The 26256-nt window shown below is 44.4% G+C and overlaps 1 protein-coding gene across 2 annotated transcripts in view; it reads right to left on the reverse strand.

Annotated features, from left to right (window-relative positions):
- Window positions 1–25015, reverse strand: part of MAP7D3 (MAP7 domain containing 3) — a 44003-nt gene extending 18988 nt beyond the window's left edge. For both annotated transcript variants that reach the window (XM_084269063.1, XM_084269062.1), the window contains exons 1-6: window positions 24915–25015; window positions 11200–11295; window positions 10309–10389; window positions 8170–8333; window positions 4870–4984; window positions 3952–3984 (exon numbers count right to left, since the gene is read on the reverse strand). In XM_084269063.1, coding sequence (XP_084125189.1) covers window positions 3952–3984; window positions 4870–4984; window positions 8170–8333; window positions 10309–10389; window positions 11200–11295; window positions 24915–24996 — 571 coding nt within the window. In that variant the 5' untranslated portion in view covers window positions 24997–25015. The remainder of the gene's footprint in view (window positions 1–3951; window positions 3985–4869; window positions 4985–8169; window positions 8334–10308; window positions 10390–11199; window positions 11296–24914) is intronic.
- Between the last annotated feature and the right edge of the window lie 1241 nt (window positions 25016–26256).

A 26256-nucleotide genomic window follows, 5' to 3' on the forward strand; every position in this document is an offset into this window, starting at 1 on the left:
GTGATTAATGTGAACTCCTTAGTACATAAAACACCAAAGGAAAAAGCAGCACTAACCACAGAACCAGCATCTTTCCCCTTTGGCCAGCGTGCTACAGCAGGTCCTTACAGGAAGAGCCAGGACATGCAGACTCCTCTGGACTGCCTCTGTACTGACTGACACACGTTCCCAACTCAACCAGATTTTGGAGCTGAAGCTATGAAAGTGGTGAGCTCTCAGCACCCTGAACAAGAGCAATGTCCCTCATGGGCTAAGGGGGATCTACTGAATTAAGCAAGAAAGGAAGCTCTGAGCTCAGTGGGTGCTTTCCTAACGTAACAAAACAAACAACAAGAAAAAAAGGCGTTTTATGAATGAAACCCAAGTACTGGGGTAACTACAACAGCCCTGGGAGTTTTATACACAGAAATCAGGAAACTCATTATTCATGGATTTGGGTGTTTCCACAGGGAAAGACTACCCTCTAGTGTCTGCTGTTAAAAACAAAGCCTGGCTCCTGCAGAAGCTGAAGCATGCGAGTCAGAGGCCTTCAAACACCATGGAGATGCTTCATATAAATTTCTCTGGGTTTAAATTAGCACTTGTGTGAAATCTGAGATTTGATTTATCATCTGCCAAGACACAAAGGGCAGAAAGTTAAATCTTGCTTTGAGGAAAACGACACAGAACAAAGCAATTCTTTTCCAGCAAGTTTACAAGCTGTGGAAGTGGGCGGTGCTGTTCAGGAAAGGGACAAGGGATGAAACTTCTACTAGAAAATCTAAAAGAAGATCCAAGAAGAAAAATAACAACCTATGTGTGACTGTTCAGAAATAAATAAACAAACACCAGTTTCTATTTCACAGGTAAACAACAGCAGTGAGGGCATGAGATATCCCAATTCATGCCTTGACTGAGAAAGTCTAACTGGTGAAGGGTTTTCACACAGGTATTTGAGTTTTCTTTTTTCACAGGAAATTTTAGGATCTTAAGACAACAGTGCTTTTTTTAGATCAATACATATTTGCAAATATATGATCAGATGGCCACAACTTTTTCCCTACCTTAACCATGAGATAGCTTCTGCAAGCCTGAGAGGTTTGGACAATTCACTTGGAAAAAAGCTTTAAAATCCAGACAGGGTGTTACCGAGTTAAGGTGGTCTGGTTACACAGGTAAAATATCCTTCTGTATTTTGGGAGGGAAGTTAAATTGCTTCTATGAAGAGATTCTTAATACAAGAAGCATATGGCATAGCCTCATGTAACACCAAACACTTGTATGGTTCTTAAGGGAAGGCAAAACCCAAACTGAAGCAGCGAAGCCAAACGGAGCATGCGACTGCCGTGCAGCAAGGCTCGCAGCTGGGTATGGAGCTGTCTGAAGAAAACCACCACTAGAGACAGCAGCTCTCAACCTAGCTTCTGAGTGTCACTGAGAGAGGGTGCTGGAGCACTGCCTCTCTGAGGCTGGACAAAATCAGGCTAAATAAAGTAAGATTATCTGACTCTTTGTTCCATTCAAATTTCTACTGGGACAGGCTCGCTTTTTATTTAGAAAGGAGGGACTCTGGCAGCCCAATTTCTCCTCCAATAATCTCCACTACAGCTGCACCTGAACGTGTAGCTCTGCTCAGCAGCAATCACTAAACCTCCCTCATTTACCAGCGCTGCCACAAGGCTGCTTTATCACACAGCCTTGCACTTCACTTGGCAGCCCCACGCCCCGCATGGTCCATCCCAGCACTGACACAACACCTGACACGGGGGCTTCCATGAACTTTTAAACATCAGCCCATCAGCGGGGTAACCCGGTGCCACCTCCATGGATCCCCTTCTGTACATACTGCACAACAGCTGATGGGTGGGAAAATGCTCAATTACATGGGGTTTACTTTCCACAGCACACAACCCCCATCGCCCACAAATGCTGCTTTACCAGGCAGTGTTCCTAAACGTTACTTGCAGCGTGCCTGCCTGTTTAATTACAGTTTTCTTTTGCAAGGCAATGTGATAGACAAGAAAGCCTTTAGTCCTAAAATAATGTAAAAACTATTGAAACATGTTCCCTCAACGGCTTTCACTTTAAGAAATTGAGCCTTTAATCCCAAATCTGCCACAGAAACTGACAGTGGAAAAATAATATTGCACCGAAACTGGCTTTAGATGTGGTGTTCAGAGAGGTGCACTCCTCAGCCACAATGATGTAATGCAGCAGAGCTCATACCCTCTCACTTTTCAGAAAGCCAGGAGTAATTGTTGTCTTGCCAGCAGTTATGCAAATACAAGGTGAAAGGGACCAAGTAAGGGTTTTTTAGAAAGCCAGCCAGACATCCTACATGGTTTGGGTATATTTTAAATAACAATTAAGCAAGGAACTTCCAGAAAGTTAAAAAGCTAAGGACAATCCTGCAAGGGGAATAAATACAAGAAGCATGAATCCAGTCATGATTCCACATTGTCCAGCCCAGATCAGCCATAAAGATGGACAGAGATTTAAAACAATGGCACTTAGGTGCACAAGTGCCTTGGTCAAGCGCTGCATTGTCTGTTTATCTCCACACTCAATTGTTTTTTCAAAATTCACAAGTCATTCCAATTGATCATCAGCAGCTGCACTTACCTGCTCCTCCTGTTGTTGCTTTATGGTACATAAGGTACCACTTAAATGCCTATTTTTCCATCAGGAGCATGCTTGTTTTTAACTATTTTTAACGTGCTTCAGCAGCACTGTGGTCCCTCCAGGCCAGACAAGATTCATTTCCTCACATAAATGAGGAGAAAGCAAAGGACTTTATTTTATGTTTGCTGTAAGTTCAGTTTTAGAATTAGATAAGGCAAAATAGTGGATAAAAACAAAAAAAAAATCAGCTCTTTCCTACACATTATAGGCAAATGTGATTTCCTAGTTTCAAGGTTAAATGTCATTTTGTGATGTGGAATGCAGTAATTGGATTTATGTATGTATCCAAGAACACTTGCTTAACAGGTAAAACAATTTTGGAGAAAATTAGGGATTCATGCTGGGCAGAGAAAGGAAAGAGAGAAGTTAAATAAAATACACATGCTTCTGGTGTGTTGCCAGAAAAAGCCACAGTAGTTAGATCAGACTCAGTCAGAGTTTCATTGCATTTTCAAGTCTCATACTGTCAGCGTTGCAAGACAGCTGTATTGAATTAGTAATGCTCTGAGCATGCACAGATTTTCAGAATTCAGATTTAGCTGGCTCTCAGCTGAGAGCCATCATCTTAAACTAGCTACAAGAAATAATTTTGCTTATTAAAAATACAGCCTTGACAAATACATCAGTGAGCCAAAGCATTTCTATGAATGGCTCAGCCTGTGCACTGGGAAGTGCCAGAAATCCAATTAAAGTGTATTTAAGACACAGAACTCTGTTTAGATAATTGGACAGATCTGGTTTTGCAAAACTCTTCATGGAAAAAGTATCAAACTGCATAAAGGACCCATTCCCTTTCACAAAGTTTCAGCAAAATATAATTTGATTTTGCAAATATTACTTCAATTACTGGTAAAAGAAAACAAAAAGAAAACAATCCAACCCCTACCATGTACATGTTGCAAACTGGGAAACAATAAAAGGGTTTGAAATTCTCTGGAGAAAAAAAAAAGGCTTAGACTACTAAAGCTGTATTCAAATACCTGCTGCTAAGAATTTCTCTTCCCCTTCCCCATGCTGTATGCAGTCATCTTTAAAAACCAAATACACAGAGCCTTTCCCTGAAAATTCCCTCAGGATGCCATGACTTAAACTGCAGTTTAATTAGCTAGGAGGGATGGTTAAAAACTTCATGGACTGCTTTCTACTTAGGGACCACATTTGCTGCTGGCCAAGACCCAGGGAAAGATCTGTAAGGAGATGGTTTTCCTCTGTTTCAGAGAAACAAGAACTAAGTTTAAAAGGTTAGTAGAGAGTGTCAAACAGAAAAATGAACGTTTTAGAAATCAATACCACCAGTTCCACCTTCATCTGTGGCCTGTTGTTCTGTAGAAGAAGAAGGTTTGTCAGCTAAGTCACAAGGTCAAATAGCAAACAATGCAAGTTAATGAAAAATGAGGAACCTGGATATCACAATTACTACCAAAGCACTTTCAAACTAGTGATAAATAAACACTCAGAACTCACACTCAAGCTGATAAAAGACACTCCTAAACCACATCCAGTACAATTCCACCAATTCAGAAGACAAGCTGAATTGAAGCATTTTTTGTTTTCTTTTATTCCTGGACAACAACTTAAGTTGCTTATTGGTAGGGTATGAGAAGATCCCTTCCACTGCAATCCTGATTTGCTGGTCTGGTTTCAGAATGTTTACAAGCAGCAACATTGAAACAGGAAAGCATCTAAGCTCAACTAAAAAGCATGTTAAAATTCATCATCTAATCTAAACCAGAACCTGTTCAACCAAGGAGCTCCAACACTGCCCACTGCATCTCCTTACCCATTACTAGCACCCTGTAACTCTGAGGGTGCCCTTAAAACACTGAAGGTGTAACATCACAGTACCACGGGTGAGGTTTGTTCTGTTTATTGTTAGTCTAGCACACTATTACAGGCACTGCAATTGAAGGTCTCAGAATTATTTTAACAATATCCATTACAATTCCGCTTGTCTGATGGTTGGGGACTGGCAAAGCAGCGCTGCCAGGGGCTGTGTTTCCCAGGCAGCTTCTTTCTAGTGCTTCCCAAAGTCCAAACCAGCTTTTAAGTCTGAGCAGCATTTCAGGGCAAGAAATACAAATCCTTTCTCAAGATCGACCTGCAGATCCTGCTGGAGAGGATGCCCAGGTCCCTAAGACCAGTGCTGCACCTGACAGCGTTGGCAGATAAGTATTCCCTGGTTTTAGCCATGCTAAAGGTGCTACTTACCTGTTTTGCTTTCTGAATCTGGGGTCACAGACCCTCCCCATGACCACCTCTTCTGCCGTGTTTCCAGCCGCTGATTCCGTTCCAAGGTCCGATTCACAGCTGCCTCATATCGCTCCTACCAAACAACACCTCTGGCAGGTTATACAGCTATAAAGCACAGCTATGGCAGGAGATAAAGTATAATATCATTTCCCTCCCCCCAATATGATTTAAATTACTTATACTGCCTGATAACAAGCTTTTCTTACAAAAACTATCATGCAAAGAACGTTAAGGGCAATTAATGGTTTCCACACACTGCAAACATGATTAGGTTGAGCTAAAGCACAGATAATCTAGTCTACTCTTTACTTAAAATAGCCACCAAACAGATTTCCTATTCAGTAAACAGTGCTACTTACTTTCTAAATATGGGTGAACCCCAAACTGAACAAAAATATCTCCGTACCCTTTAAAATATTTATTTTCTGAAGTTATTTCTAAAAGGCCATAAAAATCCCATTTATAAAACACCATGTATAAGGTTATTTGTATTTTCAAGGAACTACACAATGAACCAAGTCTTTGCAGATACTGGCATTAATCAAGATATGATGAAATCAGGAACAGCAAGACAGGAAGGGAAAGCTGCAGAAAGACCAACTCCAGACCTCAGCAACCACTGCTGACAGGACAAAGGACTAAAAGAAGCTTTCTCTTCTGAGTAGTAACTGCTAATGTGGGAACTTTAGATTTTGTGTATAAAGATGAACTGCAACCATGCTAGATGTTTCTTCTCAGCCAGGTTTCCATACATGTGTCAACAACAGATTTCTCTTCTGGAATAGACATATCCCAAGTGATCTTTTCAAGCAGTATTTACTGCTGATACACTGCAGTAAGATGCCAAGGGGACTCATTATCCAAACATTTCTCCCTCTTGAGGACACAAGACTTTCACCTTCTTTCAACACAATTTCACAACACAAACTCAGAAAGTCACAGTGTATAACAAAGTAAACTTGGGAGGGAAGAAGGATTCCATCCACTGACAAAAGTCAAAATGAAAAGTTTGTTTGAAATATAAAGCTTAGGTCCCCTCTGTTAAAGAAACCTGAACTAGAGTTTACCTAAGGTGCCAAAGGACCCAGACATTATGTAATCTGTAGATGATATTTCCATGGAGGTATCTGCAGTGCAGTAGTTCTTCAAAGTCATAGTTAAAGGCACAGGCTTCACTTTACACACAATAGAAAATCAATTTTCAGCTCAATACATCAACATAGCAAGGTGTACAGCTGTAGGGAATAACTGAGTAACCAGGAGACAGGTATCTTAGTCCTAGCCACTGCTAGTTGTCTTCAGGACTCTCTTAGGCAGAGAACCATTTCTTTTCCCACAGTATTTACTGCTGTGCTGCTGCTTCTACTTGATCTAAGGAAGATGAGTGACTAAATGAGAGCTGGCTGAAGTACCAAATAAGAATTTTAGAGACTATGTATTTTTGATGCACCTTTATTTACTAAATTTACAGCTGCATATGGTAACTTGCTGGCAAAATCATTGTCCCAAGATAGCTTGGCTTCTTTAGAAATGATCATTTTCTAAAGTAGGAATACAAAGTCAAGATCTGTTTTCACTTTCTGGTGGAAAGCAAAGTTCATGGCTCAAGTGCACATCATTTTCCCACCTGCCAGATTCATTTTTATAGCTCTCTGTGCATGAGATCTGAAGATGATGAAGGGGCTGGAGCATCTCCCATATGAGGAAAGGCTGAGAGCTGAGGCTCTTTAGCCTGGAGAAGACTGAGAGGGGATCTCACCAGTATTTAAAACTACCTAAAGGGTGGATGGCAAGAGGATGGGCCAGACTCTTTCCAGTGATGCCCAGCAACAGGACAGGGGACAAGGGGCACAAACTGAAACACAGGAAGTTCCATCTCAGTATGAGGAAAAAAGTCATTACTCTGAAGGTGACAGAGCACTGGGACAGACTGCCAAGGGAGGCTGTGGAGTCTCCTCCTTTGAAGATATTCAAAATCTGCCAGAACACAACCCTGTGGAACCTGCTCCAGGTGATGCTACTGTAGCAAAAGGGTTGGACTAGAACTCCACAGGTCCCTGCCAACCCCGACCGTTGTGTGGGTCTGTGATCTTCAAGGGACCAAGTGTAAGACAAGGTTAACACCAATCAAATACTCATCACCTAGTCCTTGTCTTCCTTGATTATTCACCCCAGCAGCCACTTAAAACGTATCCACCATCCTCAAAAATCACATGAGTAAACGTACTATAGGCTTAGGGGCAACAATGAAGCATGAGAGATGCCTTTTGCTTATAGTAGTTGCTTAAAGAGATGCTTGCTCTCCAGCAATGTAAACTATCCCATGAAGTCCAAATGGAATATCAATCCCAACACACCCAGAAGCCAGTTACAGATAAGCAAACTCCAGTGTAAAATACTGCCAGTCAAAAGGGTAAAAAAGGATGTATTTCTGGAACAATGTAACAATGGCTGGACTCCAAGGGAACACCCAGCTAGGCTTACAGGCTGTCTTCATCAATGGCCCACAGCAAGTTCTCACAACTTGCTTACAAAAGCACAGATACACCTCATGCCTTCAGTGACCCTGTAACAAACTCTTTTCAGAACTCACACACATTTAACACTTGTTAACAGACCTGCTCTTCAAAGGGGATGGCTCAACTTCATGCATTTCTACTTTCAGCTCCTATAAATGTGCAGCAAGCTCTGCAACTCAAACACTGCTCTGAGTCCGTGTGCAGTCAAAGCAAAGGCAAGGGGCTAAGTCAGAACAGCCAAAACACAGTTTAAAGCAAATGGTAACTACACAGATAACATTATCAACTTCATAACAGACAGCAGCAAGTTGTAATTTACAGGACAGCTGAAAGAATGTGAGCCTTGGGCCACAGTGGGGCTCCCAGGAAGCAAGACAGAATCAAGGTAAGTGTAAGACCTGTCACTCATGCTGTACACAAACAGAATCTGGGAAGCACAACAAAAGGAATCTAGAAATCTAGGAATACAGGGTGGGGTTTTTGTTCAAGTGAAAAATAACCAGTGGCCAAACAACATCCACAACTCCTGAAGTCCTGAGTGCCTCCTGCCTGAAGCTTGGTCTGGGATGGGGAAGGAGGACAAGTGTCTATATAGCCCACTGTAGAGATGTGGAAACTATTTGTATATTACACATTCACCAATTCTGTGACTTTCGATTTCCCACCACTCCACAGCACTGTAATGTAGAAAAACAAAGCACAAGTTTCTTTAAAAGTACAGAACTTTGACACATAGTACCTTTTCCTCCTCTATTTTTTGTTTTCTCTTTTCTTCTACTGCTGCCCTCCGTTGTTCCTCCTTCTGCTTCTGTTCTTTCAGCTTTCTCTGCCTTTCTTCTAACTGTTTTTCATACTGGAGTTTTGCTTTTCTCTCCTTTTCAAGGATTTGTGTCTCTTTGGCAGCTGTAAAATTTTAAGAAAAAGTTAAAATAAAACTTAACTATTCACTGATGGTGTAACACAACTTACAGGCAAGCAACTAGCAAGCAAAATCATCACCACTTAAAGCTAAAACATTGTCCTAGTTTTGGCTGGGATAGAGTTAATTTTCTTCCCAGTGGCTGTTAAGAGTGCTGCTTTTTGGCTTTAGGATGAGAATAACATTGATAACACAGGGATATTTGGTTGTTGCTGAGCAGTGCTTACACCAAGTCAAGGACTTTTCATCTCCTCCTACAGCCCCACCAACGAGGAGGCTGGGGGTGCACAAGAAGCTGGGAGGGGACACAGCCAGGACAGCTGATCCAAACCAGCCAAAGGGATATTCCACACCATATGATGTCATGCTCAGTACATAAACTGTGTGGAGTTGGGGAGGGTGGCCGCTGCTTGGGGACTAGCTGGGCATCAGTTGGCAGGAGATGAGCTTCATTTATTTATTATTCTTTGTTTATTTATTTACTATTCTTCATTTCCATCACTTGTTTTACTTGGGGTTTATTTCTGTCTTTTTGTTGTCATTATGGTTTATTTTATTTCAATTATTAAACTGTTCTTATCTCAACCCATGAGTTTTCTCCCTTTTACCCTTCTGATCCTCTCCCCCACCTCCCTGGGGCAGTGAGAGGCTGGGTGGTGCTTAGCTGCCAGCTGGGGTTAAACCATGACACACATACAGCAAGATCAGATCACAGCACCAGATGACACTGCATGTGACCACAGGGGAGCCTTTAATTCTGTCCCCAGGTTTGGCAGGAATGAGAACCTTTCCTGCCATTACACATGACAGGAATGTCAGGATATGCACATACCCTATGTTAAGCACACACCTTTCTTGCCATCATGACAGTGAAGCCTTTGTAAGTCCTAAGTTGAGTATCAGAAGACAGAATTTTCTATGTCAAGACCTTCAATTTATTAGAACAAGAATTAATGAGAAGATTTAAAGCTTGTGACAAGATGGGAAAACCCCAGTTCCTGCATCTGAGTTCAAAATAGTTGTCACTGTTCTCCACAGCCTCCACCTAGGAACAGCTGTGCAGGGTGTACCAGGGAGCTTCAAGCCCTGTGACAAAGAGCTGGTGGCTGAGTATGCAGTGCAGGTATTTCCTATGGCTACATGAAACCAACAGAGGCCAGGTAATTACACCAACAATGCATAGGCAGCATCAACATAAAAAGTCCCCAAAATAATTCTGGACTTATATGTATCCTAGCCCTATCCTCTTCTCCATGCTAGGACAGCACATGGATTCACGCTGCTGTGTGCCTTTGCTTTTATGTTAAGGAGCAAGCCTAGAAGCCAGAGAGACACCTCTCCTCACAAGCTGGGAGACCAAGAACCAGGGCTGCAGGGCATACTGGGACCCTTTCATCTCTGGCTGCACAACTGACTGACATCACAAACAGCATAAAGCTGGGGGAGAGTTTTATGCTCTTCTCTAGGTCTCAGATTCTCTGCTAAGATAAAGTGAATACTGCTGACACTTCATCATTTCAGTGTGCTAGGAAACAAGGGAAGCAGTGTTCAAGGCAATCAAGCCGTTCCACTAGCTGAACCTTTTAAGTTTTCTCTGACTCAGCATTCCCCAAATCTCAAGTCTTCAGGGCTGCAGGAAGCAGGTCTAAGCTGACAGTTTTACTTTCAGGAGCAACGCTCACAAGCAGAGATTGGCTAAATCTGCTCGGTGGTTACTAAGAGGTGGAAGGTCAGAAGTGACACACAGCTTCAAGAAGCAAAAAAAAGTCTCTCTGGTGTGTTTTCCTCTCTCACACTTCTCCATTCAGGCTCACTGATGGTCACTGATGCAAGACCAAGAGCTGGAGACAAGAGAGAAGGTCTGCAAGCTAAAAAAAGTGACTGAAGAAGGAGTAAGAAAGCTCTTCCTTTATCACAAACATTTTAGGAAATTGCATTTTCAATGGAACATCCAAATACCATGTTGTTTTTCCCGCTCTTCTCTACGCTCCCTGGCCAGTCTTTGTCTTTCTTCTGTTCTGAGAATGGAACCATCTATCACTGTCAAAGGACAAATCGAAGACACACAACTGTAAGTTATTTTGAATATTCAAATTTAAATATCAATGTCAAAAGCAGTTCCTGTCAAGACAGAGATACACATACCACTGAAGCACTGCACATGCTATTATACAGAGGTTAAAGATGTCATCTGAAAAAAACATAGGAAGCTGGATACCCTCCTTTTTCCCCTTTCCATCCCCTTACAACAATACACTATTTTTAACAGCAAAAAGCAGACACAATATTCAAAGGCCTGAAGCCTACTATCAAAAGAAACCCTGAGCAGAAGTCAAGGCATGTGAGAACATCCCCTTATTCCAAATTCAGCTCTGATCCTCATTCTTGTACATATTAATTCCTATGATCCAGAAATACAGGAATTTAGGTAAACTCAATCTGAGAACAGGTAGTTCACCTGTCATGACAAATTTAAAGTGCCATAGGACAGCCACTTTGCAGGCTAAACAAGAACAAGACTGCTTAAATCTTTGCAGGTATAAAAACTTGAATTTCAGCAAGAAATAAGCTGGTAACATGACCAGAGCATGAAAACATCCTTTATCTTTGTTGTTATGCCCCACTGAAGAGATAGGCAACTTCACCAACTGAACTGGAGGAGTCAAGAGCAAACATCTGTCATCAAAAATAGATCTTCAATGAATCTCTGGACCATCTACCAGGTGCTTTATGCTCTGAAGCCTCCTGAAGAAAGAGCATCAATCTTCTTTTTAAAAGTTTTATTTATTCCCTAACAACTCTCCCTTGTGAACCCAGTACTTCATTAAGAACAACAGCCAATAATTATACCTGGTTTAGTTGCTGTCTTTATTGAGGTCTGGATTGCAATAGGACTAATGCCACTTTGGCTTCTTCTTTCTTCTGCTAAGGCTTGAGCTGCAGCAACTGTGAGAAAGAATCATTCTGTATTAAGAAAGCTCTCCAATCAAAACACATGAAATAAATATCTAAAATAAACATATAAAATTCCATTTGAGGTTGCAGATTCTTTTGTTTAATAACTGACTTGGGACCACTCAACCTGTACAAAGAAAACACTTGTCAAATGAGACTTCAGACCCAGCATAGCTTTTCTTTGTAAAAACAACAGTTACAAAACCTTATGTTTTAAAATGTGTAACTATAGTTTAAAAAAAACCCAAACAACTTACTTGATAACTCTTCTAAGAAGAAAAGCAATATTTAGCGAAGTTATGAGTCTGACTTACACTTAATAATAAAAAATTGTCATTGCTACACCTATATTTGCAGGCAGATGTAATGGTCAATTAGCACTAGTAGAATCATATTCTGATGGGACCCAAGCAGGTTAATGAAAACCTTTCATTATTTCATGACATGAAACAGAAAGTGGCTTAAGTGTATAAAGTAAACCATTAAGGGATGCTTACACTGTACTTCTAAAACTGGATCTGAAAAAAAATATATTTTGATTATAAATTAAGACTCCAAAACAGTAATTGGAGCATTTGTGCAGAGACCCATTCACCTTAATGGAGTTTCACCAAGGTGAGCACAGCAAACTGCAGGGCTGCGACTCCCAGTTAACCACCCAGAAATGAAATGCTAGGAATATTAATTTCACTAAATAACAAAACCCATTAAGTAGGGAGACTAATTTACTGTATCACTTTCCATAGATTTTCTTTATTTTGGTATCAGTTTTCACTTTTGACTCCTCACCTTCCAGGCTGGGCAGGTGAAGTGTTACAGGGGCTGCAGGCAGAGCGACCTGTAAGACAGCATCACCCCCTCTTCCTGCACAGCTCTCAACAGGGGTGTCCTTACAGCAGTGACACCCTGTTCTCACCCTGGCTGGCAGCTATGGGGACATCACCTTTGTTCTTACAGAAAAGCCACACTACAGGGAAGCAGCACACATCGCTCCATCAGCCAAACATGAGGAAGCAGAGGTTGATACCTGTTCTAAACAGAAAGGGCAATCCACAGAAGTAATGCATGATGTGCAGGGATTTCAACTCCAGTGTGAAGGGCAAATAGTAGAATTTGGTGTTAGAGTTAAAAAACCACGACAAAAGCTTTGCCAGTGATCTCAGGCTTCCCTTTAATAGAGCAGAATGCAAAGGAGGAAGGAAGAGTCTCCCTCTTCTCCATGCATTGCCATGACAACTAGTTGTGTCATGGTAATAACCCTCCCTAAGGCAGTGCCCAAGAACAATCACCTCAAAGTGTTTAATCCCACGTGGTGCCAGTGATAAATGCTGATTACAATACTTATTCAGCAATTCTAAACTGTCACCCGCAGCTGCTGCCATGTCTTGGATTAATTTTTCATTGCAGGACCAAACAAAAGTCTTCCTCAGTTCCATCCCATACATCTCTGAGGCTCTTTTCAAACAAGTCAGAGACCAGATATACCAGGACAGGGTAAGACTACCAATTGGCAAAGAGAACAGTAAAAAAAAGAGCTCACTGTAACTTCACTTTGTAGACCAAAAGTCAGTCAAAACGCTGATTTTGTACAGTGTTGCACGTCACGAGGGTGGGAATCAAGCCCAAAAGCTTGCAAAGCAAAAACTAAGTGATAAATCGTCAACAGAAGTAGAGAGAACACTCTCCAGCCTAAGATAGCCTAAGGAAAACCAGCCTAGTGTGGACTTCTCTGAGAGCAAAATTACACAGCCAGGGCATCTACATCCAACAACACCTTTGTAGGTCACAAAGGCTGAAAGACCAGAAGCTTCTCCAAATACTACTTAAAATGAAGACAAATACTGAAACCCAGTTGCTTGTTTTCTTCAGTCTGCAGCAGCAGCAAGGCAGACAGGAACTGTATGGGCAAGGACCAATTCAGCCCAGGCCAGCTGGGAAATGAGCCCAGCAGAGTACATTCACCCTTCACCTACGCCAGCTTTAGGTAAGACCAGCACAGGAATTCTACCTCAACGCTCAGAGACTTTAATGTCTCTAACAAAACTATGGTAAGAAGCAATCTGCAATTGAAACAGGTACAATATTCATTGTATTTGACTTGCAGAATTATCTTTTAATTAGAAGTCTTGCTGAACAAACCAGTCACAATGGATGTATTTGTTCACTTTAAGCAAATAAGCACACCAATAATGTTCAAGACACCCATTAAAAATGTGTCATATCTGCAAAGCAATTAGTCAGTTAATCTTAATTAATTAATTATGGCTGCAAATAAATTCCTTGAGGTTCTAGAGGACAGGGAAGTGGGTTATGGAACCAGCACAGCTTGCAAAGGACACAGAGGTGAAAAAAGTCTAGAAATACTTTGCCAAAAGATTTTGCTTGTCAGGGTTTCCCTGTGAGTCAGTTAGGATATTCATGTTCACTGCTTCAATCTGCACAGCACCAACGTGCTTACGATCTGAAAGGAGCAGATAGAAAGGCACTAGGAATTCACCTTCGTGCTACACATTCACCTAACAGAAATCAGAATCAAACATGACTGGGGATTTGTTTGAAAGATTATTAGAAGGGGAAGGGCCATCGCATCAGATGCATCCGCCAGAGACGTGAGCTCAACTTCACCAAGTCTCAGCTCCACAGACAGGTTTTACTGCCCTTGCCAATTTTATGGTAAATTTACAGTATGAGACTGTGATTTTCAAAACCCAAATTCTGCTACAGTAAGAGAAAATGAACTGCATACTGTAGTACTCTGCAACCTTGAAAAACACACACCCAGATTTTATTTTGCTTTAATTTTAAGATATTTAAATGATTTTAGGCATAGATGCCTGTGGGTTTTACTCTACTTTTCCTCATTTCTCTCCTCTGCTATGGAAAAGAGCTTCACTGAGAAGCATTTTCCACAAAATCTGACTGCAATGTCTGTGAAATAACCCTAATACTTCTGTAATTAATCAGGATACCCCAGAACAGGAAACCAGTTAACAACCATTTCACTACATCCTGCATCACATGCTGCATTACTAGGGGCTGCCTTCATGGACGCATTCAGCCAACTTCCTGGGTAAGAAAAACTCTTTTAGAAGCAAATTAAATCTCATTTCCATGCTGAGCTTCCCCCTCCCACAGCAGTCATCAAAGGCTTTCACAACTACAATTTGTGATCAGCAGCACAGCATGCTAATTTTGCAGTAGTCTACCTTTAAATACTAAAATTTATAAAGGTACAGGGCAGGCTTGTTGTCAATTAGCAGTATTTGCAGCCATGCATAATAAGTAAAGCAGGGCTGTTTGAAGCATGAAGTGGTTAGCTGATCTGGGAAGCCGTTCTCCTCCTGCACCCTCATCGCTGTTTAGCACCATGTGTCTGGCCAAGCCTCCCACAGACAAACCAAACCAAGGGCAGCACAGGGAGCTGGCAGCTACAGGAGGCAAGGTGCCAGATGAAGCAGACTCTCCCTTCTCACCTTCCAGCTCAGCATCCAGCTGACCGCACAGGTACAGCGGGGCCTCCCTTGTGCCCAGCACACGGCACTGCCCTTCGCCGATCAGGTTTCTGACGCGGCCTGAGGAGGCCGCAGCTAAAAATACAGCTTGATTTCTATTTCAGTCCTTGCACTGAGTTAATACCCTTGGCCCTTGCCAAGACTGTGAAAGGAGCCACACAGTTGCTGTTCTCAGAAAGCCTGGGACTGAAGCAGCCCCATCCCTTCACCTAGCTGGGTTTAGGGCTTCCAGCCCGCTGCCTTCCTGCTCTCTGTGCCCCAGCCAGACGCTGCCCCACACGTGGTACTGGAAGAGTAGAAAACACCAACTTTCACAGAAATCCTTCTGGTTCTTATGATTATGCAAAGCAAACAACAAAAAAACCAATCCCAGACTAGGCCTCTGCAACAAAAATCAGGAGAGCTCCTGGACGTCAAGCACTGTTATGAATCAAAGTGTCTTCCCATCAGTTTAAAGCCGGTAGGAAGCAATGAGCAAAATAAAACACACCTGAACTTCCCAGCTAATGTCTCTGGCTTTATAGAAAACTGTGTCCAATCTGCAAGATGCCATTTGTGCCTTGCTCCACTCCAGGCAGCCACTGTTTGTCTAGCAGATGTTCTCTCCAGTAACACTGGTAGGATCCTTTTCCTTTTAACACTGTTTGGACGTGCTTCCAGGAAAGCCAGGGGAAGTCAGCGTTCCAAGTTTGATGTTTCTGCACACTGTCTTTTAAGCTGATTACAGCTCATTAATTAACATAGGTTAAGACAAATGTTGCCAAGATCACGTTAAATGCTTTAAAAATTTGGTATTGGTTTTACACCATTAATCCTAGTTTAATGGACTCCAGAGGAACACACCCTCACACGAACAGGCAGACAACACTCAAGTTTGTTGATGAACAGGAAAGCCCCCGCTGAATGCAGTCCTCTCTTCCCAGCTTTCCCCCTTCATTCTGTCTTTCCCCAATGATCCTCATGTCCCATCCTTGGGCTGCAAGGACCGACAGGCTCCACAACCAAACATGTGAGCCTCTCAGTAGGCACCTTCTGACAGACCAGCTGGAAGGCAGATGGTTCTCCTGTTTTGTCTGGGCAGCCACCAGATGGGAAGCACACAGATCTCCAGAAAGCACTGTGCGCTGTCTCTCAGCTTCAGCAGGCCAGAAGAGCTTCTTCCTGATGTCTTATCCTTATTCCAGACTCTATTTACACACTTTCATTCTATTTTTATTCCCTGCGTAGGATACCTGTCTTATTACCTTTATGGGCTTTCCTCTTAAGTTCATTTCTGCAGCTCATTCTCTACAGCAATCTGATTTTCTTCCCAGTGTTCAAGGCAGTTTAGGATGATTTCTTCAGTCCATCACAGCTATTGATCCCACTGGAAAACTGCTTGCTGCAAGCATTCCTTCGTGGCATACAAATTAGCAGCTCAAGTACTTGAGACATACTTGCAAGGATATGAGACTTTATTTATCCTTAAACATCCATACTCAGATTAAGAGCTGGAAACATCTAAAAAAAACAAACCCATATCACTAACCACTAACAAACACTGATTATTTCTTACAGGGAGGCGTACAAAGATATGTCTGAAGCAGTCTCAAGGACATTGCTCACCCTAGGGCATGCTCAGAGAGGCACTGGGAAGGTTGCTGGTTAGATCTGTACGCTTTTCCCTAGAGGAAGCACAGTCTAAACTGAACTTGAATATAATACAAGCACAGACCAAGGAATCAAAAGCTGCCCTTCAATGAATTGGCAGCCACCTCCAAAACCTTTTAAGGGTCAGAGATGCCATACCATTGTCTGACAGCCACGTCAGGAGCCCCAGCCCCAGCCCAAACACCAGAGATGTGCTGGGAACGTTATCTCCTACGTTCTCTCCTATGGAGGCCTCACCGATTCCCGCTGTCCCTTGTTTTCACCCTGCTCACACTGCTCAGCCAAGAGTTGTGTCTGTCCCCTTAACGGGAAAAGCAGCTACCAGCACGCTTCAAGAGGAAGAAGGTATGTCAGCAACCCTTGCAGGAGCCATCACAAGGATAGTAAGAAACACCACCTGTACTGCATATACAGGGCTGACAAGGTAAATCCACCCTCTTCCCTGGAAAAGACACCCAGCTTCACAATTTGGGGATCTTTATTGGCAAAGTAGGTTAGTACTCACGACTTAAAAGAAATTAAAATGAACCACAGCAGATATCACTCACCACTGGCTTTCTGCTGCCTTCACTTTCTTCTTCGCCATCCTCCTCCCTAATTCTTCCTCACCTTCCCAAAGGAACCTGAAAAGGCTCTGCATTCTGCACACTCCACTTTCTCTTTTTTTGGTAAAGAACACAATCTTTCACCATCTTTTCTGATGTAACAACATGGTCTGTACAAAAAGTCCCCCCAAAGGTGACACTTCTCCCATTCACATATTGCCAATTCTCTGTAAAGTTTAATGCAAATCAGACCCTTTCCCTGCTCTACCTGGCATTAGTTATTAATCTGTTTATTGCATTATGCTTACCAAACGTATGTGCACAGTGACTTCTCTCTAATGCTGATGCTTCCTGCATAAAGGATCCACAAGCCTTATTGTCCCAGTTGTGTTCCTTACCAAACAGCCACAGCCATGCATCGCTGCTGTTCCTTCGCTGACTAGCAGCACAGTCTTAGCATGACACAACCACAGGGAAGCCAGAGGTTTGGAAAGGCTGGGATGCTAATTAGGTTTCTCAGTCAAAAGAGCAAGACACCAAGGTATTCTCGGTGAAATTCTCCACCAGAATACCTTAAAGATGCATTTTAGATGTAAAGGGAGTATTTCTGCACAAAGTTTATGCAGGTTGGCAACTATGACCTCTCCTTGCCAACTGCAAATCAGACATAAATTACTCTGATCCACCTGGAGTGATTTCCTTTGAAGATGTATTAGGCACTGGCTGCAAAGCTGATGCAATAAACTGTAGCTACAAGTCCCCAGTGAGCCTTCCCAAGCGTAACAGGAATCAGTACGTAGCTGTTTCTGCACAGTGGAGATTCCAAAATCTCCTAACACCTTGGACTCTAATGAAAGCAGTTTATATAATAAATATGCCCTTACATCATTTCAAGTGGATTCACTGTGAAATGCAGTAGTCATGCGACAACTTAAATGTGTATATAGACTAAATGGTCCAAACCTGGAGGAATCAGCTGCAGGTTTTACAGCTATAGGACAAAAAAAAAAAAAGGTAAAATGGTGGAGTTTTAGACCCAGAATGGAAGTTTACTAGCACCCTCTCTGCCATTTTCTGTGTTTACTAACACTTTCCAATGCCTCAGGCTCCTGGAGTATGCTGGAATAAACCCAAAACACCCCTTGCACTGGACTGGCTTCACAGTCGTCAGAGCAGCCCCACTTGCAGTGTGCATGGAGCAGTGGGGTCCCACTGTAGTGCCAGCTCAAGTGTCTGAGAAACCCAGACAGACACAAATGAGAGCTCTGCTTTACTCCTCCAGCCCTGGAGGCCGCCTCAAATTGATCTGTTTGCACTCCTGCCTCACCACTGCAAAAAGCAACTTCAAGACCAACTTATTCTCTCCCCTTTCCCACTTGTTTTCCCCACTGCATTATTTCTTTATGCTGCACTATCCCCAACACTGGAAACTGGCTAATTTCTAACTGCCACTTCCCCCTTCCCTGCCTTCTTTTGCTTGCTCAAAGCATGTTCTTGTAAAGGCTTTTGTCCTCTTGTTTGTAGGCTGGCTATTGTTTAATACACCCAGCCCTCACAATGCCAGCAAAGCACACAGCCTAGCACTACAAGTCACAACCAAGTTGCCACAAACCCCGTGCAAACAGCATGTGTTGGCATTTACCCCCAAGAGACCAGTCTCCAGACTCCAATCACTCCATACAGCCTTGCACCAGAACTGTCAGTGCTGCAAGACACCTACAGGTCCACAGCACGCTGGATGCACAAACCCACTGCCTAGGGCAGAACACAGAGGTGCAAGATGTGCAAGGAATTAAAATGTGAGCTTTCTTGAAGCTGTACCTTAACCTAACTAACAAAAGAACGACAGCTCTGAGGCATTCCACTACGAGTAGTAATGTAAGACCCCAGGGAAGTAATCACAAATCAGTGCCTGCCCCAAAGCTTAAAGAATGGGTAAGAGTAAAAAAAAAAACCAGAAATAAAAGGCAAGAGAGACCAATAAAACCATGATGTGTTTGCTTCATTCATTACATATTGGCAGAAAGTCTTCAGAGAAATGTAACAGATTAAGGTGATGCTCACTGATCTGGTCTGGACACGATCATCCTCTGTTCTGAATGTCCAGAACACAGCTTACATATCACTGACCAACACTGCACCGAAAAGTTACACTCCTCTAAGAAATTCCCCTGGCAAAACTCAGCAGAGGATAAACTTTCAATTTAATATAACACATTCATGGTCTTTAAGCACAAAGACCTCGCCAGGATTTCTATACTCTCGTAGCTAATCCCTCTCAGACTTGGGAGGGGAACTGAAACCCTTGGAAGCTCCCAAACACTTGCCCAGAGAAGGCAATTCATGGGCCACTACAGTACCTTCGCTGTCTCCCAAGATTCAGGTCAGCACACTGAAACACCACAGGGTGTCTGTAAATTAGCAGCCAGCTAAATACTCATAAAATGGTATTTTAAAATCTCCCTGTGAATTATGAAGGCAAAAAACCACCACAAGGAAAGACAGAGGTATTCTTAGCACAGCTGGTGGCAACTATTATCTTTAAAGGCAACTTCAGCTGTGAAAGTTTTCACCTGGAAAGCAGAAGTTGCAAACTGACTAATTAAGAAGAAAATAAATGCGAAGCAACTGGGCCAGCCTTCTTTAAGCACAAACACACTCCATTCCCTACACTGTGAACACCACAGGCGTACAGGGTGCATGGCCCAGGCACTATGCTCGTCTGCTGAGGCTTCTCTTTCCAACAAAACCACACCGAGCAACACTTGATTTTTCTTCCATGAGCCCCATACTCCCAACAAACTCATCAACAGCAGCTAGAACCATTTTAATTATTGGACAGGCACATGCAAACACATCAAAACCATATCAGCCATTAAGAACTACCTGCTTCTAAGCTGCATTACTGGAAGCTAAAAGGCACTCATTTATTTGTGGCAAACCAGGAATGTGAAGTCACCAGTTTCTTTCTAAAATATGGGAAGTCATCTGGTAAGTCACACTCACAGGAGCCAGTAAAAGTGCATGCTCAGAATTTTATTTGCCAGGGTATCCCTTCACCACAGAACTGCAAACAGCTCTGATCATTCAATCACGTTTAGAGACAGACTGCAGCATTTGATACCCTGACGATTATCACCAACCCAGAGTGCTTCTTCCATTTAGCTCAGGGCAACCAAAGAGAACTGAGAAATAATAACAGCATACTGGCACTTGAAATATGCCTGGTTTCTTTTGGAAAAACACAAGCACATCAAATCTTCAAGACTCCTAATTCTAGTCACATTTTAAGGATACACACAGCGAGGGATAGTACAGGCCACTGCATCTCTGGGCTCTCACCATCAGAGTCGTGTCCTTGTAAGTCATTATTCATTTAATACTTCCATCTGAATTGGAGCATGGAATCCAAAGAGCTCTTCTGTAATTCCAACTACAAATATCTCTTTTAACACATGGAGATATATGTAAAGAATGAAACATTCTGTATAAGAAATTCCAAGAAATATGCTGTGTATTCATAAGGCTTTGAGATTCCTTTTTTTGCTTTACAGGAAGGAAGGTATCTTTCTTGAATGCATTTGTTGAAATCTCAAGAATTTAAAGTTTTAAATTAGAATAAAACCTTTTTTTTTTTAATATAAACTACTTACAACTGGAAGTAATCTCCAAAATGTAAAGCACCCAATACATAGCACACAGCTTTATGAATCACCATGAAATTATCCCTGCTTTGTACTACTGCATTTCCATGAACAAGAAGAAAATGAAATTAAGGCTCATAGACATTACAATTACATTGAGTTCTCAGCCTGACTCAGGAGTGTTCTCTGTCACCACCAGGAATAATGTGAAAACCCAATCTCTGTGCAGTTCCTTGCATTGATCACCTTGGCACTGCAACTACCACTTCCATGCAGGGAAAAAAGCTGAAGCACGGAAAAGCCTTACAGACCTTCCCCAAAGTTATTAGGAGGTTGACACAACAAGAAACTGAAGCCAGACCTAATGAACATCAGTTGAATGCCCCTGGGCCCGTGTCCCTGGGCCACCTCTGATCCACAGATTAAACACATATGAGTCATTCATACAAACACCACGACGCAGACAACAACTGAATGCTGAAAATGCTCTGGCTGAGCACCCCCATGCCATCAGAAACCTGGCAAATAAGAGTTTCCTTGTCTTGCAGCCTCACAGATTAGTTTTGAAGCCCACCTCTACTCAAACCATTCTACAAACCCCAAAAGCTTTTAAGGATCCAAATGGAAAAGTAAATTCTTTCTCTCTTCCAACACGCAGCTCTGGTGATGCAGGAGTCAATTCATTGGTTGCCTGGCAGATGCTTCTGGATCCCAACTAACTTTCTCTAGCCAGCACTCACCAGCTTCTGTTGTGGGACTTTGCCACCAAGAGCCTGCCAAGGGGTTCCCCAGCACTTCCACAGGTGCTGGTACAAACTTACATTCTTAAGTTACGTCTTGTAACTACCACCTGGAGACCTGACAAATCCGCTCGTGTTCCTGACGACTCACTTGAGCAATGGAGTTTCACTCTTAGTTACCCATCCAGCCTTCTTTTCTTGCCAATTCTGTGTCTATGTGTTTGGTAAAGAAATGACAAGGAACTGTGCTCCAAGCAAGGCAGACAAAGCCAGAGTCACTTGTACAGGAAGGAACCACTGCCTAGACAGACTGAAGATGTTACGTTATCAGACAACTGGCAACCAAACTGGGCATGGCCATGCAGGTAATGGGAATTATGCCTGGAGCTACACTTACTGAAAAAGGCACTTTATTTCTGTTCCATGTCTTGCAATGAGTTTGTCAAAAGATCACCTAAATCTAGGAAAGGAAAATACACATCTAGCATTTCAATACACTGTTTTGAACAACCTTCACAGCAGCCATTCAATGCAGTAGTGGAAATCTTGGCAGCAGTGATGCTAAGCTCTGACAACAGCAAATACACCTTCTCTACCACTGATACTGCAAAAGACAAGAGATGGTAGTATTTTGGTGAAAATGAAGATGAAGCAGTAAATGGAGGCTACAACAGCTTAAATTACACTTATTTTTATTCTGACTACCCATACCATTCAAGAAAAATCTCACTGCATAAACCTCAAGTAAGGGCTGTTCCCCTCTTCTCCAACCATAACAAGCTCAGCAGTGCTTATGTGATTAATATATCAGCAAAAGTTCCTCTTCATCACTGAAGGATGACAGCAGCAAGCACGGATCACAAAAATACACTGCTGCTTCACAGTGTACAGCCACAATTAATTTCTCATGTTAAGTGATGTTCACACATCACCGATAGAAATGTGGAGCAGCTTTTAGCTGTCACAGCAAATGCTGCTTTTTGTCATTCCCCCAGAGGAAATACAATTAGACAAGTGTGTAAGGGCAGAACATCACTGCAAAGGAATCACAGAACTGACACAGCAGACATGTAACTGAATTACAGCTGATACTCCAAGAAAGTGAAACACCTTTCCCTTACCTCAATACTACCATGAACTGGCCAGAAAAAGATCCTCTTTAAACTCACCACGTTGGTGTGGAAGTTAGCAACAAGTGGCACCATGAGATACTGCACTTTCAAGACATAAAATAATTAACAGGCACCAACCACCCACAGAACAAACCACTATCAAGAGGCAGGTAACAGAGTGAAAGCAGGAAACCTGGACTCACCAGTGTCTTGTAAAAAGGACTACAAAACGTAACTATACAAGAGGTATATGTACACCACCTAGTCAGACTACCAGAAAGAGCTGTAGTTTCACTCAGTGTGACGCTGCAAATTTCTGTTTATTGCCTTTAAATGTGAGATTCCCAACCTGAAGATCACTGGCAAACAACTGAAGGTGCACAGCGCTGTATTTCCTTGGCATAGAGGTTTCTTCTCCAGATTAAGACATCCAAGCACACAATTGCCCACAGGCAGCAGAAACTGGGTGCAAGTATTCTAGTTAGCAGGTATTGTGGAACTGAGAGACTTCCCACACGGCCAACAGGGAGGCAAACAGAGACGTTCCTCTACACACACATCTGAACCTGCTGAACTGCAGCCCGGGACCAAAGGAGGTTCCTCCTGGTCTTTTTTCCTATGTCTTCTGCAAACAGCTGCAGTATCAGACTTGGTTGCTGCCCATAACTTCTCCTAACAGTGGCAATTACCTTGCAAATTCCACTGTTAACCACCGGATTGCAAGAATGATTTCTAACCATCATTTGCTTTCCCCAGGGAGCGAGGGTCTGCTGCTGACAAGAAGCCAGGAGCAGAACTGCAGCAGCCTGTACGCTCACACACAGCATCACCTCAATTCACATCAGCAGCGAGTTCATCTTCTAGCACGTTAACTGCTACAAATGCACACCATGTAAACTGAAGTTTAGGTTCTGGCTCAGTGACTTCTACCCCTCAGGGAAAGAAAAGATTCAAGGTCTAGTCTTGGCAGGATCTAGTGAGGGGTTTTTCATTTTTTAATATGATGTGCATATTAGAACATGTGTATCTAAAGAGAGATGGAGCTGCCAGGTTCAAAGAACATTTCCCCTCTGGTTTTGGGGCTAAATCTAGGTTATGACAGCAGTCAGCAAACACAGGCACCCGCCTTCACTAAAACTTAGAAGCCCCAAGATCAGTGCTTCCAACACACAAAGGAAAATTCAGCCGTTCTAGCAGCAGGGATGAAGATCAAATAGACATGGTCTGTGCAGGTGACAAACGCTATTTTTTGGGCTGACCTGTTCTTTCTGGAACACTAGACTGTCTTAACTTTGAAAGAGAAATAACAAGTAATTAAATAATATTTCTGAACACACACAACACAGTGAAGAAGAAAGGTTGCCAGCTGGGTGCTGTGCATTCAGGAGCTTTTGCCAGCACTCTTCTTTAGGTAATTACACAGGTACACTCCAGACAATCACGCCAGAGTAGGTTTTGTATGCAGTCCAGGCTAGTTTAGATAAAACCATGATTCTCTTTCCTTCAGTTTTTTTTTTTTGGCCTGGGATAAGAAGATGTTTATTTTCTCTCCCAGCTCACCCACAAAGCTCACGTGTGAGCTGTGCCGTGAAGTTATCCTTGGAACACGCATCACGCACACACAATACTCGTCTCAGAGTACGGCATTGCTACGGCCCTTAGGCATGAAGAGGTGCACAAACACCGCCGAGGACAAGAACAAAGAGTGTCTTTAGCCCTCTGAAAGACACCAGTTAAAAATTTAAAAAAGAAAAAAAGGTAAAAATAAAGGAATTCAGGCGTTATCAAGCCTTTGGCGAAGCATCAGTGCCGCAGACCGCCCCTGCCGCCCGCAGCCGGGGCTGGGCGCAGCCACCGGACGCGCTGCCCGGGACGAGCCACCGGCACCAGCTGCCGGCCCGAGAAGTTCAGCCCGTCTCGCAGCGGGGAATAAAGGAGCGATTCGTGCGAGGCAGCAGCCCCGCAGCCGCCTCTGCTGCTGCCTACGCGCTGCGAGAGGTCCCGAGTCAGCGATTAACGCCTGGAGCAAGGGGAAAAGACGCCCCGGAGCCTCACGGACCCGGCCGGGCGGGGAGGGAGGGGATGGGGCCGCGCAGCCCCGGCGAGAGGCGGGCGGAGCGCTTCTCCCTCAGCCCGCCGCCGGCCGGACACAAAGCCCGACGGCCTGCGGCGGCCCCAGATCCGCTGCCGGTGCCCTACCCCCCCCGCCGTGCCCCGGGAAGGGGGCCGGGCGTACTGAGGGGCGGAAGGGGGGGGAGACCCTGCCCCAACGGCGGGCCGTGCCCTTGGGCCGCCGGAGCGCGGGGGGTCCCCCGACCGCCTCCACCGGGACAGACCCCCCACCCACACACCCCCCCACACCCCTTTCCGTTCCCCCCCATCCCGGGGCCGCGCTGCCCGCTCTCACCCATCTGCTCCCGCAGCCCCTTCAAGGAGGAAGAGGAGGAGGAAGAGCAGGACGGGGGGGCCGCGCCGCCGCCCTCCGCCATCTTCAGCGCCGGGACGCGCGACTGCGGGCCGGGCAGAAGAGGGGACGCGGGAGCGCAGTGCGCAGGCTCCGCGCCGCCCGGCAGCGCCGCCGCGGGGGAGGGCAGGGCAGCGCCGCCCGCCTGGCGCCGGCCCCTCACAGAGGCCGCGCGGACCGGCCGCTCGCCGGGGCCGGGCCAAGGGTGGGTGGGTGGCGGGCGGGGCTTGTCCCGTCGGCGAGTTGCGAAGCCCGCGGCGCTGGGGAGTCCGAGGCTGCTCCTCACGCCGGTGGCGTCGCGGGCTGCCTTGGTGCGAAAGGTGCTTTGCCTCCCCCGGCTCCGTCCCGCCCGGAGCCTGCCTGCGGCGGCGGATGGCGAACGCCCGGGGCGCCGGAGCCTTCGGAGGCGGGAGCTGTCGTGGTGCCTCGTGGGCTTGGCCCTGAACAGTGCCCGGCGCCTCAGCGGGACAGGCTGTGCCCAAGGCGGGCAGTGCCAGCTCTCAGCTGCCCGCGGCTGTGTGGGGTGATGTGTGGGCCCGCAGCGACTGCAGACCTTATCCTGCCACTAGCGATGATAAATCGCCTTCTGATAGAGACCCCTCTCAGCAGCTGTCTGCGGTAACGAGCTGGTACCAGCACACTGCCTGGAAACTCATTTGTCCAACAAAGATGCTCAGGGGAAGGGGAAGCAGGCTGAGTTCTCCGGTCCTGCTCCAAGTTCAGGCCTCAGGGTGGATGGATGGGAGTTGGGGATGGCTCAGGGGAGTTGGGGATGGCTCAGTGGAGTTACCTTGAGGCGTTGGCCTGAGGTGATACAAAATGCACCCAGCTGGACAGGCCTGTGGGTGTGTGCAGGGGCTGGGTGCTGCAGAGACTTTGCTAGGCTTGGGTGGCCTGTGGTCTGGAGGTGGAGTGGATCTTGGGATTTCTTGGTTCTTGGGTTCACTAGAGTCCAAGGGAAACAGCCAGAAATGCAGGAGCTGGGTTGTACCCGCTGAGCGCTCGCTGGTTTGCGACAGGGACGGGATTAAGTCCCGTGTTTCAAGGGACACCATTTTCGTAGGGGTCCCCAAGAGCAGGGTGAGGGTGAAGCTGCCCTGCCAGTCAAGGAAAAAACGGCTCAGATGCAATTGAGTTAATTCCCAGACACTGTTCAATGTCACCTGGTTGTTGTTTTGCTGCCTGCTTGGTTGGCAGTGAATTCTGGAATAGTCTCTCCACATTTTGCCTCTGGGTTTACCTGCTGGGGAAAGTAAGGACAAAATAGCATCCGTGGCCATATTAA

This window comes from Gallinula chloropus, assembly GCF_964237585.1.
Source record: "Gallinula chloropus genome assembly, chromosome: 11".
NCBI lineage: Eukaryota > Metazoa > Chordata > Aves > Gruiformes > Rallidae > Gallinula > Gallinula chloropus.